Source organism: Carassius carassius, chromosome 31 (assembly GCF_963082965.1).
Source record: "Carassius carassius chromosome 31, fCarCar2.1, whole genome shotgun sequence".
NCBI lineage: Eukaryota > Metazoa > Chordata > Actinopteri > Cypriniformes > Cyprinidae > Carassius > Carassius carassius.
In genome coordinates this window covers 21662366-21689433 of record NC_081785.1, presented here as the reverse complement: position 1 = coordinate 21689433, position 27068 = coordinate 21662366, and the positions used below count along the sequence as shown (strand labels likewise).

General features: G+C 42.8%; 2 protein-coding genes across 3 annotated transcripts; one reads left to right on the top strand and one right to left on the bottom strand.

Annotated features, from left to right (window-relative positions):
* Window positions 1-78: 78 nt before the first annotated feature.
* LOC132111769 (activator of 90 kDa heat shock protein ATPase homolog 1-like) lies at window positions 79-9318 on the bottom strand. The gene is made up of 9 exons (XM_059519356.1): window positions 9178-9318; window positions 6637-6827; window positions 6435-6517; window positions 5762-5879; window positions 5576-5664; window positions 3022-3147; window positions 2791-2892; window positions 2614-2665; window positions 79-1166 (listed from the first exon to the last, which is right to left on the bottom strand). The coding sequence occupies exons 1-9, from the start codon at window positions 9255-9257 to the stop codon at window positions 994-996; spliced, it is 1014 nt and encodes a 337-aa protein (XP_059375339.1). The 5' UTR covers window positions 9258-9318; the 3' UTR covers window positions 79-993.
* On the top strand, window positions 8742-27068 carry LOC132111768 (alpha-amylase-like). 2 transcript variants are annotated; one of them, XM_059519354.1, is made up of 11 exons: window positions 8742-8859; window positions 19117-19289; window positions 19475-19621; window positions 19741-19938; window positions 20036-20266; window positions 20342-20475; window positions 20723-20845; window positions 20908-21007; window positions 26406-26527; window positions 26618-26743; window positions 26834-27068. In XM_059519354.1, exons 1-11 carry the CDS (start codon window positions 8757-8759, stop codon window positions 27021-27023), a joined length of 1647 nt encoding a protein of 548 aa, XP_059375337.1. In that variant the 5' UTR covers window positions 8742-8756; the 3' UTR covers window positions 27024-27068. The 2 variants fall into 2 exon arrangements, with proteins under 2 accessions (XP_059375337.1, XP_059375338.1); XM_059519355.1 differs by lacking the exon at window positions 8742-8859 and adding an exon at window positions 9333-9465.

Below are 27068 nucleotides of genomic sequence, written 5' to 3'. Positions count from 1 at the left end.
TGTAGTACAAATGTTTAAAATAACCAAGCATCTATTATAGGGTAATGCAAAATAATGGCTGAATAAAACAACCGAGGATGATGTTTCAAAGGTACTTTTATTTTAAGTAAATGATGCTCTTTGTCTGGTGACAAAGTGTGATGCAAAAAATATACAAGAAAATAAATAAAACTCAAAGTTTTTTGGATCATATTTTGGGACAATACAAACAACGGTTTCCTCTGTTACTGAGTGACTTAAAATTGGTCTGTGCTTCCCTTTTCAGGCATTTCAAACATTTCAGCAGCTAATACCAGGCAAACCCCATAAAGGCTGAAGTACAGTAATACAAAGCAAATAGAAAAGCAGTGATCTAAAAATGACCAGCTGTGCATTCCACATGATTTTCTTTTTAATACAGTCTGTTTGAGACAAAAGAAACAGGCTTCCTGCAGCTTTTATTTGCTTTGGTGAATGGCTATGAGTAAAAATCACATATGTTCAAAATACTATTAGATGTGATGACAAAAATGTACATGAATGATTATTTCCATCAGAAATAAACATTAATTAATTGGTCCGAAACATCTCTTTATTTTTCTTTCTCCAAACCATTTTCAAGAAGATCCGAAGTTTTCACAACTCTGAGAAAAGGCTCTTAACTTATTAAAAACCACCAGGAGCATAAAAGGCACCGTTCAACCCTGTGACCCTTTCACAGAACAGGACAGGAGTGCCGTCAGATAGTTACCATGGTGGAATAAGAACACTATATTACACACATAAACATATTTCATATGACTACTCATCTTTTCATCTTACTTTTCTCATTGTTCAATCTTTTTTTATTTACTGTAAACATCAAAATCTTCCAAATAAAGGAATGTGATAATGGAGCAGTGTGATGCCTGCTGTTCAGTAGAGTCACATTCAGATCCCCTGTTCTGTAGGTGGAGCAAAATGAACAAAAATAAAAACAAAAGAGGCAAAAGTGGAGGCCGCTACGTCCTGGGCTCAGCAGAGTCGTGCGCCGTAGCCAAATGTCTGTTTAATGGCGTGGCAGTAGTACCTCTGCCAGCCGTCTCGTGTTCGTTCCTCTTCATTCTCAGGAACCGCCCGACACTCTATCTTCAACTCTGTCTCATTACCCTTGTCTGTGAAAGTCAATGTCACTGCTGCATAGTGCTCTGAAATAAAAAGTTAGGACAGACAGTAAGGGAAACAATGTGTAGAGACAATCGGCTAGATGTTTCTCAAAGTCAGCGGTCACAAAAAGAGAGCTTGTAAATATATATATATATATATATATATATATATATATATATAAAATGGGACATGCATAAATTATTATTATAATTTTTTTAAACCACATTGTTCTTCTGCCATATATTGAACTAGAATTCGAAGTTTGGGGTCAGTACAATTTTATATGTTTTTGTGCTTATGCTCACACTTAGGCTGCATTTATTTAATAAAAAATACGGAGAAAAAAAAAAAAGTAAAGTAAAATTGTGCAGTATTACAATTATAATTACAAATGTATTTTAAAATATAATTTATTCCTGTGATGGCACAGCTGAATGTTCATCATCAGTACTCTGCTCTTCACTGTGAATGACCCTTCAGAAATCATTCTAATTTGCTGATTTGCTGGTGTTTGTGTGTGTCAGTTAAAGCAGTGCATTAATATTAAACAGTGATTAAACTGACTTGTAACTACCTGTGCATTAAGTAAGGAATAATTGACAACGGGCCGTTGAATTATTAGAAAAATAATGCACACCCGAGGTGGTGATGCGGCCACGACACAAAGCGGAGTAAACTGTTTTAATGCATACCTGCCAGCCAATCAGAATCCAGTATTTAGACAAACCATGGATTAAATATTTATTCCATGATCTGTTGGAATTCTTGATTCTTGGCTTGTGCCTAAAGCCGAATCACAGCCATGCCGATATAAAACAGTATCTCACGTCTACTCGTGTAATATTGCTAATATATTTTCACTGATTGTTTTCATTGATGTATTTTACCATTTCTGTTGTCAGACAACCAAATGAATATGAAATAGTGACCGAAACACTGCCCATTAAGACTACATAGCTCTCCCTTCCAAGATGTTAATCTGCACACAAACCCTGATTTATAATTGAGCCGTCGTCTAACAGAATCAAATAGGATACACATAAGATGAAGACAATAGCTGTGCTTTGATTTCAGCTATATTTGCATGTAAAATTAGTGAAGCGACGTAATATCAGTTTTTTTTTAATAAAAGTAACAGTTTTAAGTTAGCAACACCATCCGCATTTCCATCCATTTCTAAAACTACAGGCTAGTCCACGGGTTGAACAGAAAATGCGCGTTAATCGAGCATTAATAAAAGCAGTGCTGTTAAAATTAATTTGCGCTAACACGTTAATTTTGACAGCCCTGTGTATTCTTTCCACAAGGATAGCTCAGTTGTTGTCTTTTAGCATCCAACGCTTACATCATTCCTATAGCAAACAATGTAGATATATAACGGACACTGGCTAAACTTGTCTGAACAAATGTATCTGGTTGTAAAACTTGTAGATTGTCAGTGTGGACTGTCAACTGTCAGCAGTTTGAGCAAATGTAGTTTTCTCTTACCACAAGGCCATGAGTTGAACCTCCATTTCATGACTATCTTCTGCTCAGGAACCTGTCAAACCCACACAGTTTCAAAAATCAAATCATAACTCGTGTACGTATTTTAGCTGAGCTGTTTATTTAAAGGACAGTGTCTCCTGTCATCATGCTTTATATGATTTGAAACCAAAATCTCACCAGCTCCTGGAACTCTCCGTTCACGTTTCCATCCAAAAGGCGAAACTTTCCACCCTTTTCAGCCTGAACCACAGCACTGCTGCGTGTGAAAGCCTGCACCATCTGTAACACACAATTTGTCATCCCTCTCAAACAAATGTAATCACTAATGAGAAATGATCTGCTCATTAAATAATAAGAGCCCAGACTATAGTTAACAAATAATGGGTTGTCAGCAGCAAGAAGACTCACCTCCTGATTGAGAAAGACCCTGTAAAGGTCTTCTGGTGAGGTGAGGAAGGTGTCTTTTATTGAGAACTTGCAGGTGGGGATTTTTACCCCTGTGTTAGGAGGAGGAGCAGCGCTACATGAGCCAATCTGAAAAAGAAAAAAAAAAAACACACACACAAATGATACATTTGAACTGATGCTGACCTGCAGGACTTTGGTCTCTCTATTGCCATCTGTTGTTTAAAATAAAACTGCTTGATACTTGCAGAGTAGCTCATTTGTAAGTTGCTGTTAAGGGTGTGTGATAATGTCAAAAAATGATCTCAATATTTTCTATAATTTTGTTGATAACGATGACTAGAGGATATTTTGCAGAGCGTGTTATTGTGCTGGTACTTTGACAGGTTTCGGACAGCCGTGGAGAGTTGACTCTGTGGTTAATTTGCAGGAGTAACAGAAATTAACTTTTCCAATAAGTTTAAATTGATTTTTATCTTTTATGAAAATTTTAACCTTTATAAAGAAATTTTATCTTACCTAATTAAATGTATGCATCATATTTTGTGTCAAATTCCTAAATTAAATCAAAAATTTTAAATAGTTAGACATTATAAGGCTACCAATCAAATGGAATTCTGTGAAAATCTGTGTTTGCAATGTAGAGATGGCACAGAATCTGCTTTTGAAGTGGCATTTAGATGCATTAACACAGACTGTTTAATGCAGGACATGACTGCATTTAACCTGCAGTTACGAATGCATACATAATGTTTTGATATTTTAAAAACAAAATTTCAATAGTACGGAGCACCTAAATGGACATGGTGATGGAAAAAAAAAAGTCAAATCTTTTGCTTTCTCTTGCAAAACCAGTTGAGTTCGGACAAACACTGTTTACTATTCAGCTTGCAGTGGTTCATACAGCTCTGTACGTTCACGATAGAGCGATTCATAGAGTTGGGACATTTTAAAATGCTTATTGTGGCTTAATGTACTAAAACAGTGACAATCGAGCACCAAATTCAGTACACCTTATTAATAAAGCATAGCCTACTATTTGCAAACAATCAGAATTGCTCAGATTATGAAAGTAATGCACTAAATTGCATGTTAAGAGTTTTCTCCCCCAAAGAAAGACTAAAACAGTGGCATAAAAAGGCCGTATTCGGTTTACAGTTTATTAATACAATATACTACATACAGGAAAGCAGATAAGCCCAGAATATGAGCAGAAAGCGTTAAATAGCATGTTAATAATAATAATTCCTTACGTAATATTAAATTCTTTATTTAGCTGTTCATCAAATTAATAGCACATTTGCAATCGTGCTTAAATTTGGAGAAAAACGTCACTCTGATAAACTATACCAGATGATATAAATATAAACATCATATAAAGTCATATTTTTGACTTATCTTTAATTTTTGGGGAATTTTAAATGTATTTTAATAGACTAAACCACGCAATGAAAACATAAACTCTAAATGTGCAAGTGCAGTAGTCTAACCTACATCTAATCCACCTTATTTTTCAACGCGGAAATAAGCCGTTCTCTTTGATTTTGCGATACTTCAGGTTTATTACCCGCTGTGGGGAAATAGTGTGATGATGGCAGCATCAAAGCTCCAAAACAAACGGCTAGTAAAGTAGGTTAACAAAGATATGACAAAAATTTTTTGTACATATCTTTAAGGTGTCTAGTATTAACATATGAATTCACAATGGTATTCAGTTTTGTTGAGTGTGGGCACAGAATGAGTAAACTTGTTGATGGCAACAATAGTGACCGCTGGGATAATACAGTGAGTTTAGGTATACATGTATATACAGTTGCAGTTGTTAGTAAAGGTTGTAATAAAATGTGGCAGTGACAAAGTTACAGTGAATATTGCACTAAATAAAAAATTCTAATGTTACAAATAAGTTGCAATATTGATGTTGTAATACTGGTAGCACTATTAAAACAATTTATTGAAATATGTTACAATAAAGTAACAATTTTGAAGTACGTTGATGGCTGTATTTTGCATCTTTTATTTCAGTATTCCTATCGGGGTTGTATAAGGGTTTTTATGCTTAATAGTAACCCTAGAATGTGTTGAAACAGAGTTTAAAATAGCTGGTCTGAGATAGAAGAATTCTGATGACTGCAGAAATCCCTTCAGTCAAAATTTTTCACACACTTTTCGAACAAATTATTAGTGATTGTTTGAAACGTTACCAATGACAAAAAAAGTGGCTCTGAAACATATCTGGACACTTAAGGATGTATAAATACATTTTCACACTGGGTTATACAACAGAATATAACAAAATATCAACGCAAATGCCATTTATTTTAATGAAAGACAGTACAAAGACAGCATTGGTAATGATAACAATAGATTTAATGTTCAAAATTAGAGCAAATTAGAATCGTCAAAAAGAGAAAAGGTCAGGCATCACTTGTTTGCAGAGGCTTTAAGCTTTGATAATGTATTTAAAACAAACTTATCTATGTGGCGCAATTGTTCAAATATCTTTGGGATCACGATTAATTTATAGTAACATTTAGAAGTAAAATTTGAGGCTCACCTTGGTTATGTTTGACTTTGTTGTTGTCTGGGCTGTCTGCTGTTGCGTTACACCATTGGCTGTTGGCAGGATCATGCCCTGTGTGAACTCTACAACACATAACAGATTATAACAATCCACATCCAACAGACAATGCAGTAGCAGCAATGCTTCTACAACTCTTATGCATGGCGAAGTGAGATTTACCTGTTTTGAGGAAGTCCACGTAGCTGGCTAGCGCCGTACGGATTTTTTTGACTCCCTCACTCCTCATCAGAGAAAGCAGCACCGTCTCAGGCTCATCTTTACAAAGACTTACACTGATCTGTGAAATACCCCAAAAATAGTAGATATACTCACTCAGCATGGCTCTTGAACTAATCACATCTAACAAACAAATCACTTTTGTTCCAGATGCTTTTTAGATCAGTGGTTCTTAACCTTTTTGACCCCAAGGTAAGATTTTTTTTTAAGGCCAAATGACTTTTCCAGTTGTTTGTGATTTACCGGAAAAGGGTTTAAAGAAAAATATTCATGATTTCTACCCGATAAAACATTTCAGAGCTTGGCATAACTACAAACATGTATATTCGTTATAACAATACTCAAGATGTAAAGTTGAAAGATAAAACATTAAAACAATCCAGGTCCAGAAATCACACTTTTAAAATGATGCTTCCTCATATATCCAGGATTCAATATTCAGTAATAACAGTTAAAAGATTAAATGAATTAAAATAAGAAACTGCTTTAGGTTCTCCAATACTATAGTGTTTAAATGAACTGACAATATACACTGCAGAGTAGTAATCTTCTGTAAAGCCTTTAGTCTGCTGATGCCACAGCTTGTAAAAATACATAAATTAGTTGTGTAACTTACATCAAGGTCGTCCATGTCATTTTCATCCGAAAGGTTTGGAACTTCAATATTCCCCTTGTATTGGATTCCTGATTTTGATGTCCCTATACAAACAAACAGCCAAAATCATGTAAATAGTTAAGTAAGTCACACCAAAGCTAAATAACTGATTCAGTTAAATAATTGGCCATATTCATTCCCTGATCCAAATCATTTTCCTCACCTCTCCAGTCGGCCTTCAGATCCCACTCATAGAAGAATATAAGCTTCCCTTTGCGGTTATTGATGGATGCTTCTCCCTCCACCTTGCTGACCTCTGTGATCTCACACTTGCCTTCTTCACCCTCCACCCACAACCCCATGAGCAGCTCCTTCAGCTTCTCTGATGACCAGTTTGTGGCGTCCCTCTCGGTCCTAATAAACCAAGGCATATGAATTGATATTGATTTTGTAATTTTTGGAGATTTGGTGAATTGGTGGGTTTTTGTTAAATGTGAGCCCATATCATCATAATTAAAAGAACCAACGATATAAACTACTTAATTCTGTGTGCACTGAATTTATTTAATACACGAGTTTCACAATTTGAGCTGAATTACTGAAATAAACTTTTCCACGACATTCAAATTTTTTGAGATGCTCCTGTAAATTGTCAAGACTTGAAAAGACACAAATTAATTTGAACTTTTGTGACAATGCAACAATGTAAACTGTATAAACAATAAAAAACAAGTTCTATACAGATAGAAGATGTAGATTTCTATTTGTCAGGCATCATTCCTAAGAAAGAATAGACTAAATTATTAGGCATTATACAAATGTCTTCAAGAAAACAAATGTTTAATAGCCCTTAAATGGTTTCAATCATATTTGACCGATATAAATTTTGCTGTTCACCTTGGTGAATTTTCGTCATCTGCTGCCCCTCTTTTTTGTGGCGTCCCCCAAGGGTCAGTATTGGGCCCTATGTTGTTTTCTTTGTATATGCTCTCCTTGGGGTATATTTTTAGAAAGCACAATATCACCTTCCACTGTTATGCGGATAATGTACAAATTTATTTGCCTGTCAAAACAAATGACAAAGCTTCATTTCTGTCATTACTTAATTGCCTGAGAGATATAAAAATATGGCTGGATCAGAACTTTCTTTGTCTTAATGAAAATGTTGTGTTTGGTCGTCCTGGGGATTTAAGTGCTTGTGTAGATGCTCTTGGTAATTTAGGTTTGTATGTTCGTCCATTTACCAAGAATCTTGGTGTGATTTTTGACAGTGCTTTTAAATTTAAAAAACAGATTAATTCTGTTGTAAAAGCCAGTTTCATTCAACTTAGACTGTAGGCTAAAGTGAAGCCTTACCTGGCACCTAAAGAGTTTGAAAATGTAATTCATGCTTTTATAACATCTAGACTAGACTACTGTAACTCTTTATATGTTGGTTTGGATCAGTCATCTCTTCAACACTTACAGTTTAGTCCAAAATGCAGCAGCTCGGCTTTTAACTGGGACTAAAAAGTATGAGCACATTACCCCTGTCTTAGCTTCACTGCATTGGCTTCCTGTCCGCTTCAGGATTGATTTCAAGATTTTAGTTTGTTTTTGAGATTTTAAATGGTTTGGCGCCTGTGTATTTATCAGAGCATTTACATGTCTACGCTCCTGTTAAAGCACTGAGTTCGTCCAATCAGGTGCTCCTCAATATACCAAGAACTAGGTTAAAAAATAAAGGTGACCGAGCTTTTTCAGTTGTGGCACCAAATTTGTGGAATAGTTTACCTGTACACATAAGAACTGCTCAGACTGTTGGAATTTTTAAGTCATTACTTAAGACACACCTGTATTCATTGGCTTTTAATTCGAGCTGAGTTGAGACAATGTGATGTTTTTACTGTATTTTTCTTATTTGTGTGTGACTTTTTGGACATTGTTAAGCACTTTGGTCAACCATGGTTGTTTTTAAATGTGCTATATAAATAAAATTGAACTGAACTGAAATGTCCTGAGATTTCAACGCAGTTCAGTTGCGAAACGGTTTAAATGAGGAACACCTGGTTCGTGACATTTAGTACAGAAAAAGTTTTTACATGACGTAAACCCTAAAAACTGACAAACCATAGATTTGTTTGACTGTCTTGCTGGTCATGGTTGAAACTAGATCCTGTAGTATTTGACAACTCTAAAACACATTTAATTTTGGATGTAGATGCTGCCGAGCAAACACACATAATGGTTGAAATGCTTCAGCTTCCCCATGAACTGTTGTTCCTTCAGATTCACCTGATACAATTACCTTCAAAATCCTCGACAACACAGTTAACCAAGATGTGACTTGCTCTAAGAAAGCAGATGAACTCTTTCTCGGCAGTATTCAATGTCCATGCTGCTGAAGCTGACAGAGACAGAACGAGCGGAAATGATGTCAACTGTCCGACGACAGCTGACAGCCCAAGTGAGTTAATAAACGAACAAAACCCAGACTTCCGTCAAGTGATAGAAACAGTCGCATGAATAAACTTGCGACGACGCTAACAGACCACTAGCCAGACATCAGCATTTTACCACAGTTATAAAACAGACCAATCAGCAAAACAACAACAACTTTAGCTGTCTCGGTTGCAGCGAGCTGTCTGCAACGTTAGTCCTAGCTCTTATTTTCTCCGGTCGACAGCTGGTTGTAAGAGGACAGCTCGGGTCAGAGGTGGGTGTGCTGTAGCATGTTAGCATCATGATATCTCGAGTGAGAGAGTGATGAGCCGGTGAATCTCACCAGTGCCAGTTGTTGACGTTTGTAGCATCCGCTCTCTCCTCCACGATCCAGCGAGGGTCTCCTTCTCCCCACTTCGCCATGATGATTTAATACAGATATTCTGCTGAAAATTAACGAAGTCGTGGGTTCTGCCGCCTCGAGTGAGCTCTCGCTTCTGGAGGCCTCTCGACTGCTGCCTCTGGTCTCGTTGCCCGTGGAAATTACTGGAAGCGGAAGTGAGTCGCGCGCAGAGCTCTCCGTGCCTCACACACGAGCCGTTGGAGAAGATTCCGCACGATCCTGTTACACGTGATATACCAGGCGATTCTGTGCTGCTCCTTATTAGTGAAATTGGTCGTAAATGTAGTTATGGCCGCTTTTGAAACACTGCTTCGTGAAGCTATGAAACCTTTGCGAATCATTTGTTTCGAAACGGAGCGCGTATCAAAATGCCAAAGTCACGTGATTTCAGTAAACGTCAAACGAGGCATCGTTACGTCATAACTGCTTCGAAAATGAGAAGGGTCTATCCAGCGTATCTGATCTCGGATCAGCTTTAGCAACTTGTAGACATTTTTAACAAGACATTTGTGTAATTCTCGAGGTCGGACATCCGGGACTTTTACTCCCATAATGCACTGCGCGAGCATAGCAACCGCGGCGAAGGGTAAAACAAACAAGCGCTCGCCATTAAGCAACACGAAGCGGAAGACAAATGAGCGCAGATATGTCGAGAAAACTGCCGAGAATCATGCCTAAAAAATTAGCAATGATTCGGCAAATCAAAGAATAACAAAATAATACCACTGCAGAGATGGCCACTCAATTTTCTGTTGCTATGTTATGACATTGCTATGCATAATGGTCGGCAGCTCTACACTGATAAGCAACAATGAAATGCACTAGTTGTGTGGGGAATAAGATACGTTTCTGCAGTTAGTCTATTTTTGCTTTTTTGAAAAAACCGTGTCCCTCACTGACACTGTACAAGCTGTGCCACTGACAGACTGAGCTCATTACAGCCATTGTGTAACACAGTGCTTTTGAATAAACATTTTTTTTTCTAAATGAACAGTTAATGTAATCGATGCTTGATGGGTATTTAAACATGACTGCAAGTGTAGGACACATGGTATGTACACATGGTGTTCACACCAGGGGATTTGATGAGGTAATTGTATATGTCTGGATACTCGAGCCTGGGCCATGCCTTTGGGTTGTTCTCCCAGGACTCAGCTGGATGTCGATAGGGACAAGATTGTAACGTTAAACCTACAAGCGACAGCTTTCTGTGGTACCTGGTCAAGGCAGGCGCAAGTAGACTTTCTATATATTGATAAGACATTCTGTAATAGAAGAAAGAAGATCTGTATTTGTATAGCTGCTAGCGCCTTTCACATACATGTAACGTTAGCTAACGTTAGTCACAAAGCGCTTTACATGAGTGTTTTATTACATTCACTTCACTTCACACCACCGACATACATTCGCATACACAGATATCATTCATCATTAATACAAAGTAGTCCGTTAGTATCCATAACTGACATAATCCACTACAAAACTTCTGTGAATAGATACCTTTTTGATTTTCCTCGGGCTTTGCCTTGATTGCCTTCGGTTTGTTTTACCCTTCAAACACGGCGGCGGCTTGTTGCTATGCAGGTCACATGATTTGTGACGTAACGCCGACCAAGAGAATAACAGGATGAGTAGTAGTCAATAGTCTCTTTACTGGCCTGTTTAAAACAAGCTCTCCATAAAACAAACAAAACAAGCACTTGCAAATTGATGATAATTAGCCTATTTAAAGAGGTATATCATACAAAATCATATTTTATTATTTTGATTGCATTTAATATATTATACTTTCAAGCAGTGGCGGCTCTAGACAAATTTTACTAGGGGGGGGCCAAGGAGGGGCCAGTGTTTAACCAGGGGGGCACATTAAAAATGGCAACATATTTTATTTAAATGTAATGCAAATAAATACAAAAAGTAATTCTTGAAAAAATCTACACAGTAATTTTACACAATCTAAACATGTTAATAAAAACAAATTACTATTAGTACTCTTATAAAATTCAATCAGGCAATCATACATTTCACAATTTAATATTTATATATGAATGTCAAGAATTCAGAAGTGTATATATTTATAATGCTTACACTACACAGAAATAATATAAAATTAAATTATGCTTATTTTAAATGTATTGTGCAAGCTAAAAATATAATAAGCTTTTAATAATCTTTCAGTGCGCAAAACCATGATAATATGAAATGCTTCAAAACTGAGCTCACAGTGATTTTAAAAGTTTACGGCTTTTAAAACATGTGTGTGATCTAACAGGCACAAGCGAGTCTTTTAAAAACAGCAACAAACATAAAATACAAGTACATAAAAAAGTCATTTTATGCAAATCCACAGCCTTTTTATCTACAGATCAAGCATTATGATGTGAGTATATAATATTGGAGAGAGTTTTACCATGCATCCTGCTGTAAATGGACGAGGTGCGCGCTCTTTGAATTACTGAATGGAGAATGATTGACAGCCGCAGAGGAGGGAAAACGTACTCGGTTACTAACGTAACCTCGGTTCCCTGAGATGAGGGAACGAGTACTGCGTAAGCTAGCTTACGCTATGGGAAAAGGTCCCCTTTTCTCGAGAATATGAAGCCAAAAATTATCCTTAATTTTTAAATAATGTAAAACGCAGTGCCGCAGCACAGCAGACCCAAGCGAAGCGGCTCGCGCGCTTATTGGCTGTGCTGCGGCAACTGCAGCAACCTATGGTGAGGCGGCGGAGAGTAACGAACCAATGGGGGCGCTTCGCGCCCATTGGACGTCAGAGCGCGCCAAAATAGGCGTGGCTGGAACTATATAAGCCACCGCTTCACCATAGGGATCAGGTTTTAAATCGACTGAAGCGATCACCCGGTCCGAGCACATAGCACGGCAGGTTACGCAGTACTCGTTCCCTCATCTCAGGGAACCGAGGTTACGTTAGTAACCGAGTAAGTTCCCTTTCGAGAGTACTCTCGTACTGCGTAAGCTAGCTTACGCTATGGGAACACAATGTAAAACGCCGTGCGTGCTCGGGAACTTCGACCTGTCACAGCCCAAGGCGAGAGCTCGGGGCTTTATAGCAGGAGAAATCCCAGTCCCAACAGCCAACCTTAGTGAGCTTTATATAGGGAACGAAAAAAGGGGGACGTGATAAGGCTTAGCACGTCTATATAGAAAGTACCCTGGCCTGCAGGGCAGGGACTTGCAGATTATAGAATCTAATAAATGTGGACGGAGAGGCCCAGCCTGCCGCCGCACAGATATCATCCAGTGGTATCCCGCAGGACCACGCCCATGACGAGGCCATACCTCGGGTGGAATGGGCTCTGATGCCGAACGGGCAGTGAAGGCCCTTAGATTTGTAAGCCAGCGAGATAGTGTCTACTATCCATCGCGATAGGCTTTGCTTCGTGGTGGCGAGACCTCGGGTGCGCCCACCAAAGCATATGAAGAGCTGGTCCGACCTCCTGAATAAGGCGGAGCGCGCAATATAGGTTTTAAGAGCCCTGACGGGGCAGATGAAGCTCGCGTTGCTTTCGTCGCTTTGCGAGGAAAGGGCTGACAGCGAGATGACCTGCGCTCTGAACGGTGTTGAGAGCACCTTGGGGACATAGCCGTGTCTTGGTCTGAGAATGACTCTGGAGTCATTAGGCCCAAACTCGAGACAGTCAGCGCTTACAGATAGCGCATGTAAATCCCCCACTCGCTTGACTGAGGCCAGAGCCAGTAGAAAAGCGGTTTTGAACGAAAGAAGCTTCATATCGACAGACTGAAGCGGTTCAAAAGGGGGGCCCTTTAAGGCCTCTAGGACCGTGGACAGGTCCCAGGAAGGGATTGAAGGGGGTCGGGGAGGGTTCATCCGACGAGCTCCCTTAAGGAAACGAATGACCAGTTCGTTTTTTCCCAGTGATAGGCCGGCCACCGGAGCATGAGAAGCTGCAATGGCTGCCACATACACTTTGAGCGTAGACGGGGATCTGCCCGCATCTAAACGCTCCTGTAGGAAGGAGAGTATCTCCGACACGTCACATAAGTGAGGGTCTAGGTTCCGTGTCCCGCACCAGGTGGAGAACACTGACCATATCTGCGCGTATAGGCGCCTGGTTGAGGGCGCTCTGGCTTCCGTAATGGTCTTTAACACTCCCTCAGGGAGGTTCCCGGGTACCCTTTGAGGGGCCATACATGAAGGGCCCAAAGTTCGGGGTGGGGATGCCAGAGCGCGCCCTTCAGCTGCGTGAGGAGATCTTTCCGCAGCGGTATTGGCCATGGGGCTGTACTGGACAGCTGCATCAGCTCGGAGAACCAAGGTTGGGTCGTCCAGAGTGGGGCTACTAGCAGCATAGCACATCTGCTCTTCCTGACCCGACCGATGACCTGCGGCAGCATCGCGACCGGTGGGAAGGCATAAAGCGGGCGTCTGGGCCAATCGAGGGCCAGCGCGTCCCTGCTCTTTGAAAAATATATTGGGCAATGAGCGTTGTCTTCTGAGGCGAAGAGGTCGACCTCTGCCCTGCCGAAGATGCTCCACATCAACTGAACCGTCTGTGGGTGAAGAGACCACTCCCCAGGGGGAACATTCGCCCTGGAAAGCATGTCCGGGCCCCGGTTCAGGATGCCAGGTACATGCGCTGCCTTTAGCGAGCGCAGATTGCAATGTGCCCATGTCAGAAGACGCTCGGTCAGGGTGTGCAAGGTTTCTGACCTGACACCACCCTGGCGATTTATGTAGGCCACCACTGACATGCTGTCTGATCTGACCAGAACGTGATGGCCCTTTAAAAATGGGAGGAAAGCTTTCAGGGATAGTTCGACCGCTATCATCTCCAGACAGTTTATGTGTAACAGTCGCTCCGGGCTCGACCAGAGGCCGGAGGCAGACCTGCCCTCGTACAGGGCGCCCCAACCGAGGTTGGATGCATCTGTCGAGACTACTTTCCATTTCGAGACAGCGCCCGTGCTTACGCCTAACTGATACCAGTTGGCTATTTTCCAAGGGGCCAGAGCTGCGATGCAGCCGTGGGTCACCCTGATGCGCGCGCGGCCAGAAATCCAGGCGCGCGCTGGAACACGGTCTCTCAGCCAGCGCTGTAGTGGGCGCATGCGCAGCAGGCCCAGTTTGAGAACCGCAGAGGCTGATGCCATCAGACCTAGCATTTCCTGAAATCGTTTGAACGGGTAAAGAGACCCGGCTTTGGACGACGCGGCTAAATGCTGAATAGTGAGAGCGCGCTGTGACGTCAGACGCGCTGTACATGTCACAGAGTCTATGTCTATCCCCAAAAAGGAAATCCTCTGGCTGGGAGACAGAGCGCTCTTGACAGTGTTGATCGTGAGACCCAGGCATTCTAAATGGCTGAGGATCCAGGATCTGTGTGTCGTCAGTAGTTCCTCGGAATGGGCTAAAACTAGCCAGTCATCGAGGTAGTTCAATACTCGCACTCCCCGCATTCTCAGGGGTGCGAGAGCGGCATCCATGCACCGCGTAAACGTACGGGGCGCTACGGAGAGGCCGAATGGAAGAACCATGTACTGATAAGTCTGCCCCTCGAAGGCGAATCTCAAGAATGGCCTGTGATGGGGTGCTATTTGAATGTGAAAGTAAGCGTCTTTCAGATCCACTGAGAAAAACCAATCCCTCGGGCGAATTTGCGCGAGTATTTGTTTGGTAGTTAACATTTTGAACGATCGCGTCATAAGCGCTTTGTTCAAACGTCTGAGATCTAGGATGGGTCTGAGACCGCCATCCTTTTTTGGTACGAGGAAGTAGCGGCTGTAAAAGCCTGACTCGCGCTGCGCAGGGGGGACAGTTTCTATCGCCCCTTTTGCAAGAAGGTTTATCAGTTCGGCGCGAAGGACGTGTGTCATTTCGCTTTTCACTTTCGTTTCGACCACGGCGCGAAAGCGCGGCGGTCTGCGAGCGAACTGGAGCGAGTTACCTCGTTTTATTATATTCAAAACCCAATCTGATATGCCGGGGATGGCCTGCCATGCAGCGGCTCATGCGGCTATGGGTTGAATGTGCTTCGGGCACTGGCCGCCTGTTATGAGGGGACCAGTAGCTCGAGTATGTTGTGCTTGTGACACTGTGGTGACAGCGCTTATTTGTAGGGTTGCGCACTGAGAAGTGGGCACGCGCGCTACATTTAGAGCACATCCGGCGCGAGCGGGAAGGTGGGCATGAAAGGAGACCCGAGTGAGTCTTTGTGACACTTGGGGGAGTGTGTATACATGTAGGGGTGCGTACTGTGTAGTGGGCACACTGCCTACATAGAAAAAACTCTTTTTGTGCTTTATTGAGGTCGCCGTGAAAACGGCGTTTGTGTGCAGGCGTGCGTGCATTGTAACAGGCTCGTTTACTGCAGTATAGACATCTCCAACCGCCTTTAGTGAGGGGATTGGAGGAAGCATGTGACGTTTCTTGTGTGGTGGTCCGGCCGCAGCGGGACTTAACCACGGTCTTTTCAGCCCGAAGGTCAGGAGGGCTTCGGAGGCTCGGGGTTCAGCACAATCCTGGGCCGAGGTCCCTGTCTCTCTGGCGGTTTGCGGCTCGTAGAGCGAGAGCGGTGCTGGGTTTTGGTCGCTGGGCGAGACTGTAAGTCTGGCTGCGATGGCTTCGAGGTCTGAGGGGGCGGCGCGTTTCTACAGCGTCCCGCAGCAGAGCTAGAGCGTTTCGGCAGGAAGTGTCTCATTGCCTGCGACGTTTTCTGAGCCTCAGTGAAGCGTTCAGCGAAACCCTTAACCGACTGGCCAAAGAGGCCGGAAGGCGAGATAGGAGAGTCGAGAAAGGCGGATTTGTCGGCGTCTTTCATCTCCGTGAGCGTGAGCCAGAGGTGTCGCTCTAAAACAGCGAGGCTTGCCATGCTTCGGCCGATCGCTTGTGCTGTGGTCTTTGTCGCACGCAGGGCTAGATCAGTAGCGCTGCGGAGATCTTTAAAGTCATAGGTATCTGGGGCAGACTCGTCCAGGTTACGGAGAAGTCTGGCCTGAAAAACCTGCAGCACAGCCATGGTGTGTAGAGCCGAAGCGGCTTGACCAGCGGAGGTGTAAGCTCGGCCAGCGAGAGCTGAGGTGGTGCGGCACGGCTTGGATGGATGCACAGGCTTCGACCGCCATCCAGCGGCTGAGGGCGGGCAGAGGTGTACAGCAATAGCCTCCTCGAGAGGGGGGAGGCTCTCGTAACCGTGGTCTCGGGCGCCGTCGACAGAGGAGAGTGCTGACGAGACAGAAGTCTTCAAGCGTGCGGAGAATGGGGCTTTCCACGACTTCGTGAGTTCATTGTGAACTTCCGGGAAGAAGGGGGCGTTTCTTTGCGGAGGGGCCGAAGGGCGCCCCTGCAGGAACCATTCATCCAGCCTGCTTTTAGCGGGCTCGTCTGGAGGAGACCAGTCGAGCTGAAGGTCGCTGACAGCCCTTGTAAGCACGCGAGTAAGCTCCGCGTCGATATCGGCGCGTTGTCCGGTGCAGCTGGGTGCTGTAGAGGGGGGGGGGTCTGCAATGGAGCCCGACCATTCCTCACTACTGGACGCGGCGAGAGAAAGGCTGTCGTGTCTGTCCTCTTCCGCCTCAGGCGCTCCGAAGGAGAAGGGGGCGCTGGTGAGCAGGGACTGGCGCTGCTCGTCCACGAAGAGGACAGGCGAAGGAGCGAGAGCGGGCGAGGCACGCGGGGAGTGTTCCGGATGGCGCAGCAGGAAGTGAGTGCTGAAGGCGGCGTCGAGATGAAGCACGAGCCGGCGTCCTCAGATCTGCGTTGCAGTGCTATCCCGCTGAGAGGCTTTTCGACGGCGTGTAGAGGCTTCTCCGGAGAAGACAGCGAAGTGCAGGTGAGATCGCTGAAGGAGATGAAATCTGATCCCTATGGTGAAGCGGTGGCTTATATAGTTCCAGCCACACCTATTTTGGCGCGCTCTGACGTCCAATGGGCGCGAAGCGCCCCCATTGGTTCGTTACTCTCCGCCGCCTCACCATAGGTTGCTGCAGTTGCCGCAGCACAGCCAATAAGCGCGCGAGCCGCTTCGCTTGGGTCTGCTGTGCTGCGGCACTGCGTTTTACATTATTTAAAAATTAAGGATAATTTTTGGCTTCATATTCTCGAGAAAAGAGGACCTTTTCCCATAGCGTAAGCTAGCTTACGCAGTACGAGAGTACTCTCGAAAGGGAACAAGGTTTCCGTAAACTTTAATTTAATGATGTAAATAGTCTTCTGTCCATAACATTAAGCTATAGAATTGCTTCAGATGACTTTGAGAAATTATAATCAGACCCAAGTCACCCAAACTGATGTGAAAAAACGGGAGGCGCCGAAAAGCGCGATGTTTGCATCCCTGAATATGATTAAATTCCTAAGAGTTTGGGTGCGCTGCACTAATTTACCCGTGTAGAACGTTGCGTCACATTAGTTCCGCTTTTGGCGCTCGCGTGTAAAATCATATTACTTTTTTTTCAGCACGGGGGTGGCCACAGGGGTGGCAGGGACATGTCTACAGAGGCACGGGCCTCCCTAGGCCTCCGTGTAGAACCGCCACTGCTTTCAAGAAATCATTTGCATTGGGTTTGTAAGAAGCTGTCATGGTTTGGCATGCGTTTGCTGCATTTCGAAATGGTTCGTTTCTCCCATCACTAAGTAGGCTAAATGTTAATTCTATTTGTTGATATAATACTAAAAGTGTTTTTTTTTTAAACTTTTTATTTCATATAGCCTTTGAAATGTAATATGCAAAATTGCCATAAAAAATCCATGTATTAAGTAATTTTAAGTATTAAAATTACGGATATTTATGGAGTCATACTAGAGACTCGTTCTTATGCAATGAATGGTGACGTCAACATGAAAGTGCGAAAACATTAACTGCATTACCACACGAACACACTGAAATTAGCTTAATTCATCATGCAGTATTAATAATGATGCGAATACAATAAAAAAATGTTTAATTAAGAGTTTAATGCATTTAAGGAAAATTTAATTGAAACTATCATTTATTATGCTTATTGCATTTATCGCTGCATGCAATAAATAAAAAAAATCGGTCGATTCCTGTTAATACATTTATTTATTTTGCTAACTAGGCCTTCTTTAACATTTAATTTAAATATTAACTTTATTGTTGGCAAGGACAAATGGCACTTTGGAATAAAAACATTGATTTCAAGTGGATTCAGCACAGACAGAACGTTTTTTTTATTTTTATTGATTTGTTACTACTATCAGTCATATTAACATATAAAACAACCTTTACAAATCAGACAATTCATTTTAATCTCCAAATTAAATTAATTTGATAATAATAATAATAATATTAATAATAAAACAAATAAATCATACACTACCTCACTTAATTGTTGCGTTGTAATAAATAACCAGTTCTGACAGTAAACTGTTATTGGCAGCACACAGTTTTATAGATGACAGTTTGGCATAATTTCAGAAAAGCCAAGGACAAGAACTACTAATATTGCGAAACAAAAATAAACAGCAGCTAGTGGAAATCACGTCAGTTTCTTTGTAACAAGATTTCGAATATAAGAGATTCTTCAGCAATAATTTAATCTTATTTTTGAAGTAAGTAGATTTCAAATAAAATGTACATTATTTATCATGTTAAGTTTGTCTGTGTGTGTGTGTGTGTGTGTGTATTTTAGAGAAACAAAAGACATGCTCATTTAGTACACATTTGCCTTTACCATTTACAAAAATTAATTATTACCAATGCATTACAATTTGAACATTGTGAGTCAGTTCAAGATTGCCAGTTGGTTCAAGCACTGCACAAACAACAACACTTTCCATGCAATGTAGTCTCTTGATCTGTAGATGGCTTTTCAGCATGCATTGGATGGTGTCTATGACACTGAGATCACTCACCCTAAACTCTTTTCATTTGGACAAAGGCACAATGAAGCTCCTGATTGTGGCTGCACTTGTTGGACTGTGTCTTGCCCAGCACAACCCAAACACTAAACATAACAGGACCTCTATTGTTCATCTGTTTGAGTGGCGGTGGGCAGATATAGCAGAAGAATGTGAGAGATACCTGGCACCAAACGGCTACGGAGGAGTTCAGGTATGTTTCCAATGCTTATTGATTCCAGCACAAATTCGCCTGCACTATTTTTAAGTAAGAGTATGATAAATGTATAGTTTGGAGCTTTCAGATAAGATATGTACAGAAGGTTTTGAATTATGAAGTGTTGTTAAAATGTAAGAAAACAAAAACGACTGTAAAATAACAGTTGTCTGATTTTATAGATCTCTCCTCCCAGTGAGAGTATTGTTGTGTCCAATCCTTGGCATCCTTGGTGGCAGAGGTATCAACCGATCAGCTACAACCTGTGCTCCAGATCAGGAACTGAGGCAGAGCTGAAGGACATGATCACACGCTGTAATAATGTTGGGGTGATGCAAAACTAAGGCTTATAGTATCGTACCTTAAAGACAGCCAAATAACGACATTAAAAATGAAGTGGCTTAATAATTACGGAGCATCTCCTGTGTGCTACTTTTCCTTCCTGTAGGTGAACATATATGTGGATGCAGTGATTAATCACATGTGTGGAGCCTCTGGTGGAGAGGGCACTCACTCCAGCTGTGGGACATACTTCAACGCCAACAAGGAGGACTTCCCCTCTGTTCCCTACTCATCGTGGGACTTCAATGATGACAAATGTAAAACTGCCAATGAAGAGATTGAAAACTACAATGAGATTTTCCAGGTTCTTGTTTGCAGCCGTGCTTTTAACACTTTGTTGTGTAAACACTTCATGACCCGTTCTTGTTGTTGACACCATCTTGTTGATTTCATGTTGACAGGTCAGGGACTGTCGCTTGGTGAGTCTCCTGGATTTGGCGCTGGAGAAAGACTATGTTAGAAGGAAGGCAGCTGAATATCTGAACAAACTGATTGATCTGGGTGTGGCTGGATTCAGAGTCGATGCTTGTAAGCACATGTGGCCCGGTGATCTTTCTAACATCTACAGCAGACTCAAGACCCTCAATACCACTTGGTTTTCTCCTGGCACCAAGCCCTTCATTTATCAAGAGGTCTCACCTTCCTGACAAGACAAGAGTTACCTAAAATGGTTGTTGAAAGCATTAACACGAATGCCTTTTTTTCAGGTGATCGACTTGGGTGGGGAAGCCATTAAAGCCAGTGAATATTTTGAACTTGGAAGAGTGACAGAGTTCAAATACAGTACAAAACTGGGCACAGTCGTCCGTAAATGGAACAAAGAAAAGCTAAGCTATCTCAAGTATGCAGCAGTAACCTATACATTATTATTAGCTCTCTGGAAAATGTCATTCTGCAGCATTGAGCGGTCATATATTTTTGTATAAAATGGTCAATAGTATTGCGAAGATTGTTTTTTAAGTTAAGCTAATCTACACTTTTCTACTTAGTGTAGTTGATGTGATATTATCAATAAGGAAGTGTCCCTTGGGCCTAAAATCATGTTCAATAAGGTTACTGAAAGGGTTGTAAATGGTGTTTTGTTTTAGGACCTGGGGAGAGGGCTGGGGTTTCATGCCTTCTGATAGAGCTGTGGTGTTTGTGGACAGTCATGATAATCAGAGAGGACACGGCGTTGGTGGAGCTTTTGTTCTCACATTCTGGGACTCTAGGTAAAATATTTTACTATGACTATTACTACTGTGAGTGGTGCTTTACATTGTGAACTTTGCAGGCTTTATAAGATCGCTACAGGGCTCATGTTGGCTCACCCATACGGTGTGACCAGAGTCATGTCTAGCTACCTCTGGGATCGACATTTTGTGAATGGAAAGGTAAATGCTTTTACTTTTTTTAATAATTACTTTTTAATTATTTTAAGATTTGTTTTGTTCAAGGTAATTAAATCAACAGTTTAATATTAATAATACAAAGTTAAGAATATGTAAATGTTTGGTATTGGGGGTAAAATATACCTCAATTGTTGGCGCTTAAGGCACAATAATTGACATGATCATGAATATACTTTCACTTTTTGACAATGACATTTGTTGATCATTTGTTAGTTAGATTCCAAATGTCTATATAATGTGTCCAGTAAAAGCATAATTTATAGTTACTGTAAAGACATTTATTGTTTCTGTATTTTAAAAATGAACAAATTTTGTTCAGTGTATTTTGACAGTTTATTTCTTGAATAAGGTAAATTACAACCCCAATTCCAGAAAACTTAGGACATGTTGTAAAATGCAATAAAATCTGGAATCTGATTAACTTTTTATTTAATTGACAAAAGAACAAAGAAAGGATTTCCAAAGTTTTCTCTGACCAAGTCAAATGTATTTTGTAAATATAAACAAATTTTGATTTTGATGCCTGCAACACACTCCAAATAAAAAATAAAAGTGAAAAGGTTAGAGTATTCAAGTTAAACAGTTTTGAAACAGTTCCCAGTAAACAGGTGGATTGGTAAAGTTGAAAGGATCATGTTTGGGTTTAAAAGGAGCATCTTAGCCTGTGCAAGCAAAGCTGGATCATGGCTCATCATTTTGTGCCAAATTTCATGAGACAAGTGTCAAGCAAATCGAAAATCACATTTCTCAATGCAAAATGGCAAAGAATGTAGGTCTTTCACCAACAACAACCATACATAATATTGTGAAAAGATTCAGTCTGTGTAGGTGTGACAATCGTGCACCAGAGAGGCACAGGGAGAGAGAGAGATCCAATCCCAAGTATGTTTATTAAAGGGTAATCCAAATCGTGGTCGAACAAGCCAAGGTCAAAACCAAACAATCAGTCCAAAACAAATAAATAAATAAACAAAAGAGAGAACAGGAAAGTGAACGGAACCGGAACTCGGAGGACGAGAAGGCAAGGAAGAATCTCGGGGGACGAGAAGGCTGGATACAGGAAGGGTAAGGACTCCATACAAACAACAGGAAAAGACTGGTATTTATAAGGAGGCTAATGACAATAAAGTGACTGCACCTGGTGCAATTAACAGGAGTGTAATTACTGTGATGACAGGACAAGACTAGAGGAATTCTAGTGCCTACGGTGAAGTGCCTAAGGGGAAGTGAGCCCACTAGTGGACACCCAGGGAAACAGAGACTAGACAGCGTGACATTACCCCCTCCTCCACGGAGCAGCTGCCAGATGCTCCACCCGAACCCAAGGGAAAACCAAAAACACAAAGAAACCAGGAGGGAGGTGGAGCGGCGGAGGACCAGGGGGAGGGACGGAGGCCAGGTAAAAATGGGGAAAACAGAGACAAGAAGACCAGGTAGAATGGGGAAACAGAGACAAGACGACCAGGTAAAATGGGAAAAACAGAGACAAGAGAAGTGCAACACAAAACAAGGAGTCCAGGAGGGTGGTGGACCGGCGGAGGATCAGGGGGAGGGACGGAGGGCCAGGTCCTTAGAAGGAAACAAAACGAAAGACACAGACAAGAAACTCAGGAGGGAGGTGGACCGGCGGAGGATCAGGGGGAGGGACGGAGGGCCAGGTCCATAGGAGGAAACAGAAAAAAAAAACACAGACAGAAGAACAAAAAAATAAATAAACACAAAAACACAAGTCCAAGAAGGACATCACGTGACGCCCACCAGGGTGGAGCAGAAGACCACCACATCAGTGCGGCTGAAGCAGATGCCCCCCAGGGCGGAGCAGAAGACCACCACATCCGTGCGGCCGAACCAGACACCCCCCAGGGCGGAGCAGAAGACCACCACATCCGTGCGGCCGAACCAGATGCCCCCCAAGGCGGAGCAGAAGACCACCACATCCGTGCGGCTGAAACAGACGCCCCCCCAGGGCGGAGCAAAAGACCACCACATCCGATCGTCTGAACCAGACGCCCCCCAGGGCGGAGCAGAAGACCACCACATCCGTGCGGCAGAACCAGACGCCCCCCAGGGTGGAGCAGAAGACCACCACATCCATGTGGTCGAATGAACAGGAGGACAAGTCTGATTGGGCAAGTCTGAAACAAAGAACATGAACAAGTTAAGGGTAGCCTCCGTGGCCACAACAGGATCAGTCGGGTGCTCAGAGAGTTCGACTGAGATGTGACCAGGCTCTGGAAGTTCCGAAGAGGTGAGGAGATACTTTGGTAGATCAGCAGATACGTGGAGAGGCTCTGGTAGTCCAGCAGAAACGTGGAACGGCTCTGGTAATTCAGCAGAGATGTGGGGAGGCTCCGATAGTTCAACAGTGAAATGACGAGACTCTGGTACTCCTATGGTGTTTCTACTGGGTTCCAGAAGATCCCTACTGACTTGACTCTGCTCATGAAGATTAATGGTGACTTGCCTTTGTTCATGAAGATCCCCGGGGACTGGACTTGGTCCTTGAAGATCACCGGTGATTTGACTCTGTCCTTGAAGATCACCGGTTACTTGACTCTGTCCTTGAAGATCACCGGTGATTTGACTCTGTCCTTGAAGATCACTAGTGACTTGACTCTGTCCTTGAAGATCACCAGTGACTTGACTCTGTCCTTGAAGATCACCAGTGACTTGACTTGACTCTGGAAGGTCAACGGTGACTAGCCTGGACTCTGGAAGGTCCACTGTGACTAGCCCTGACTCTGGAAGGTCAACAGTGACTAGCCCTGACTCTGGAAAGTCGATGGTGACTAGCCCTGACTCTGGAAAGTCGATGGTGACTAGCCCTGACTCTGGAAGGTCGACGGTTACTAACCCTGACTCTGGAAGGTCGACAGGAACTAGCCCTGACTCCGGAAGGTCAACAGTGACTAACCCTGACTCTGGAAGGTCGACGGTGACTAACCCTGCCTCTGGAGGGTCCATGAGCACCTGACTCGACTCTGGAGGGTCCACGAGTACCTGACTCGCCTTTGGAGGGTCAACCGGAACCTGACTCGACTCTGGAAAGTCAACGGGCACCTGACTCGACTCTGGAAGGTCAACAGGAATCTGAATTGATTCTGGAGGATCAACTAGAACGTGACTCGACTCTGGATGGTCAACAGGAACCTGACTCGACCCTGGATAGTCAACTGGAACCTGACTCAACTCTGGAAAGTCAACTGGAACCTGACCAACTCTGGAGGGTCAACGGGAATATGACTCGACTCTGGAGGGTCAACCGGAACCTGACTCAACCCTGGAGGGTTGCATCGTGGCACTGGGCTGGTGACCACTTTGTGCTGTGGCGCTGTGCTGGCGTCCATCTCGCCTCGTAGCGCTGGGCTGACGGCCATCTTGTGCAGTGTCGCTGGACCTGCGGCCATCATGGGCAGTAGTGCTGGGCCGGCGGCCATTCTGCGCAGTGGCTCTGGCCTGGCCGCCATCTTGTGCTGTGGCACTGGGCTGGCGTCCATCTTGCCTCGTGGCGCTGAGCTGGCGGCCATCTTGTGCTGTGGTGTTGGGCTGGCTTCCATCTTGCCTCGTGGTGCTGGATTGGCGGCCATCCTGTGCAATGGTGCTGGGTCGACTGCCATTCTGCACAGCGGCCATCTTGGGCAGTGGCACTGGGCTGGCGGCCATCTTGTGCATTGGCGCTGTCTCGGCAGACTTGCGCCTCCTTTCCCCTCTCCGTCCACAATGGTGAGACGGCGGCTCCCATCCGTTTCTCCTGAACCCAGGGTTGACGGGGGGCCATAGTGGAGAGTGATGCCGGACCTCCTCTCGACCACTCACTCCTGAGCGACCTCCCCTGGTCCCACGAAACACGACCAGGCGAGTGCTCTCGAAACCATTCCTCTTCCGCTCGGTGACTGGGGAGGAAATATGAACAGACATAGCGCTGGATCTTTTGGGATGGAGTCCTTCTGTGACGATCGTGCACCAGAGAGACACAGGGAGAGAGAGAGATCCAATCACAAGTATGTTTATTAAAGGGTAATCCAAATCGTGGTCGAACAAGCCAAGGTCAAAACCAAACAATCAGTCCAAAACAAATAAATAAATAAACAAAAGAGAGAACAGGAAAGTGAACGGAATGGGAACTCGGAGGACGAGAAGGCAAGGAAGAATCTCGGGGGACGAGAAGGCTGGATACACGAAGGGTAAGGACTCCATACAAACAACAGGAAAATACTGGTATTTATAAGGAGGCTAATGACAATAAAGTGACTGCACCTGGTGCAATTAACAGGAGTGCAATTACTGTGATGACAGGAAAGACTAGAGGAATTCTATGACCAGCCATGAAAAGGAGAATGAGTCAGTGACGACCAGAGACCGCTGAGCATCTGAAGTTTGAAATCTGTTTTGCTCAATTTTGCCAAACAGAAGATAAAGATAAAGCAGTGACTGTTCATCTCCGAGCAACCCACAGCGATATTTCATTTCTCAATTCATGTTTTGAACGAATTTGGTGAACCATTTGGTGCGTTGAACCACAGACCGGTCAGTGTTTGAAATCAAAGTACCGTGAGAGCGATTCAGAAGCACAAGGAGTCATCTGCTCGGTTCTTTGATGTCACACACCGATCGGTCTGATGGCGATGAACCGCTTCAAGTCAAACAAGCCTAATGATTCAATTAACCATTAATAAAGAACCATTTACTTCACTCCTGAATGAATCAGCCATTTGAACGAATCAAACGAATGAGAAAAATGACTCGATGACTTAATCATTAAGACATTACCACCACCTACTGGCAGTTTTAGTTAATTATTTAGAGTATCATTTCATTAAAGAAATAATGTAATATTTTCATAGTAATAATAATAAAATTAAGAAAATAAATGATTAAAGTTATAGTTCACCCAACCAAAAATGACAATTCTGTCACCATTTACTCACATGGTCCAAAAGAGTAGGCTATATGTAATAAATTTGATCAAACTAAATATTTCTTGCTGGTCCTACTTTTTGAAATGCCTGTTTGATGCTTTACACAACAATGACTTAATGATTAATTCGATTCATTAACCAAATCATGTAATTAATTCAGTTAAAAAAATTATTGTTTATCAGCCCTAAATTAAACTAAACATTTATACACAATCCATCTATGAATTTTGAGGATAGCGATTTAATTTTATCGTTTATAGCCAGCGTGTCTTTTCATTGGATTTTTTTTTTTAACAAAACAAACTATCCAACAAAATGTGTTGCTTTATCAATGTTCAATATTATTTTTTCTGCAATCATGCACTATTGGAATAAAGACAAGCACATTTTACTTAAGTTATGAGTGTGCTAAATGTTCAGAAAACCTGAATAAATAATGTTTTGCTCAAATAAACACACAGGATCAGAATGACTGGATGGGCCCCCCCAGCAATGCCAATGGATCCACTAAGGCAGTCCCCATCAACCCAGACTCCACCTGTGGGGACAAGTGGATATGTGAGCACAGATGGCGTCAAATCAGGTAGGAGTGAGTTATTAAGGTCTGCTGGACACATCTTTCTTTAGCCTGTGTCAAATCCCAGCAACTCTCTTGCTCTATTCCCCACCACAGGAATATGGTGATTTACCGTAATGTTGTCAGTGGCCAGCCTCTCTCCAACTGGTGGGACAACGGTAATAATCAGATTGCCTTCAGCCGTGGCAGCAAAGGATTCATTGTCATCAACAATGATGATTGGTGAGAGAAATTTACAACTCTAATCCATGAATAATGCACATGTTATAATGCAAATTAGCCATCATTTACTGGATTTGACTAATGTTCCAGGGCACTGAATATGACGCTGAACACTGGCCTACCCAAGGGTACATACTGTGATGTCATCTCTGGAGATAAAAGTGGAGGCAGTTGCACAGGGAAAGAGGTGTCAGTGGATGCTGAGGGACACGCCACCTTCAGCATCAGCAACACAGACGAGGATCCATTCATCGCCATTCATGCTGACTCCAGACTGTAGATTCAGTGAGAATAATATTATAATAAAGCAGGATCACATAACTTA

Coding starts and splice junctions, on each gene's coding strand:
- LOC132111768 (XM_059519354.1), top strand. CDS start 8,757: ATGAACTCTTTCTCGGCAGTATTCAATGTCCATGCTGCTGAAGCTGAC. Junction 20,267..20,341: donor AGCCCTTCATTTATCAAGAG/GTCTCACCTTCC, acceptor CCTTTTTTTCAG/GTGATCGACTTGGGTGGGGA. Junction 21,008..26,405: donor GACATTTTGTGAATGGAAAG/GTAAATGCTTTT, acceptor ATAAACACACAG/GATCAGAATGACTGGATGGG.
- LOC132111769 (XM_059519356.1), bottom strand. CDS start 9,257: ATGGCGAAGTGGGGAGAAGGAGACCCTCGCTGGATCGTGGAGGAGAGA. Junction 3,148..5,575: donor CAAAGTCAAACATAACCAAG/GTGAGCCTCAAA, acceptor TTTCTTTTTCAG/ATTGGCTCATGTAGCGCTGC. Junction 1,167..2,613: donor GTTCAACTCATGGCCTTGTG/GTAAGAGAAAAC, acceptor TTTTTATTTCAG/AGCACTATGCAGCAGTGACA.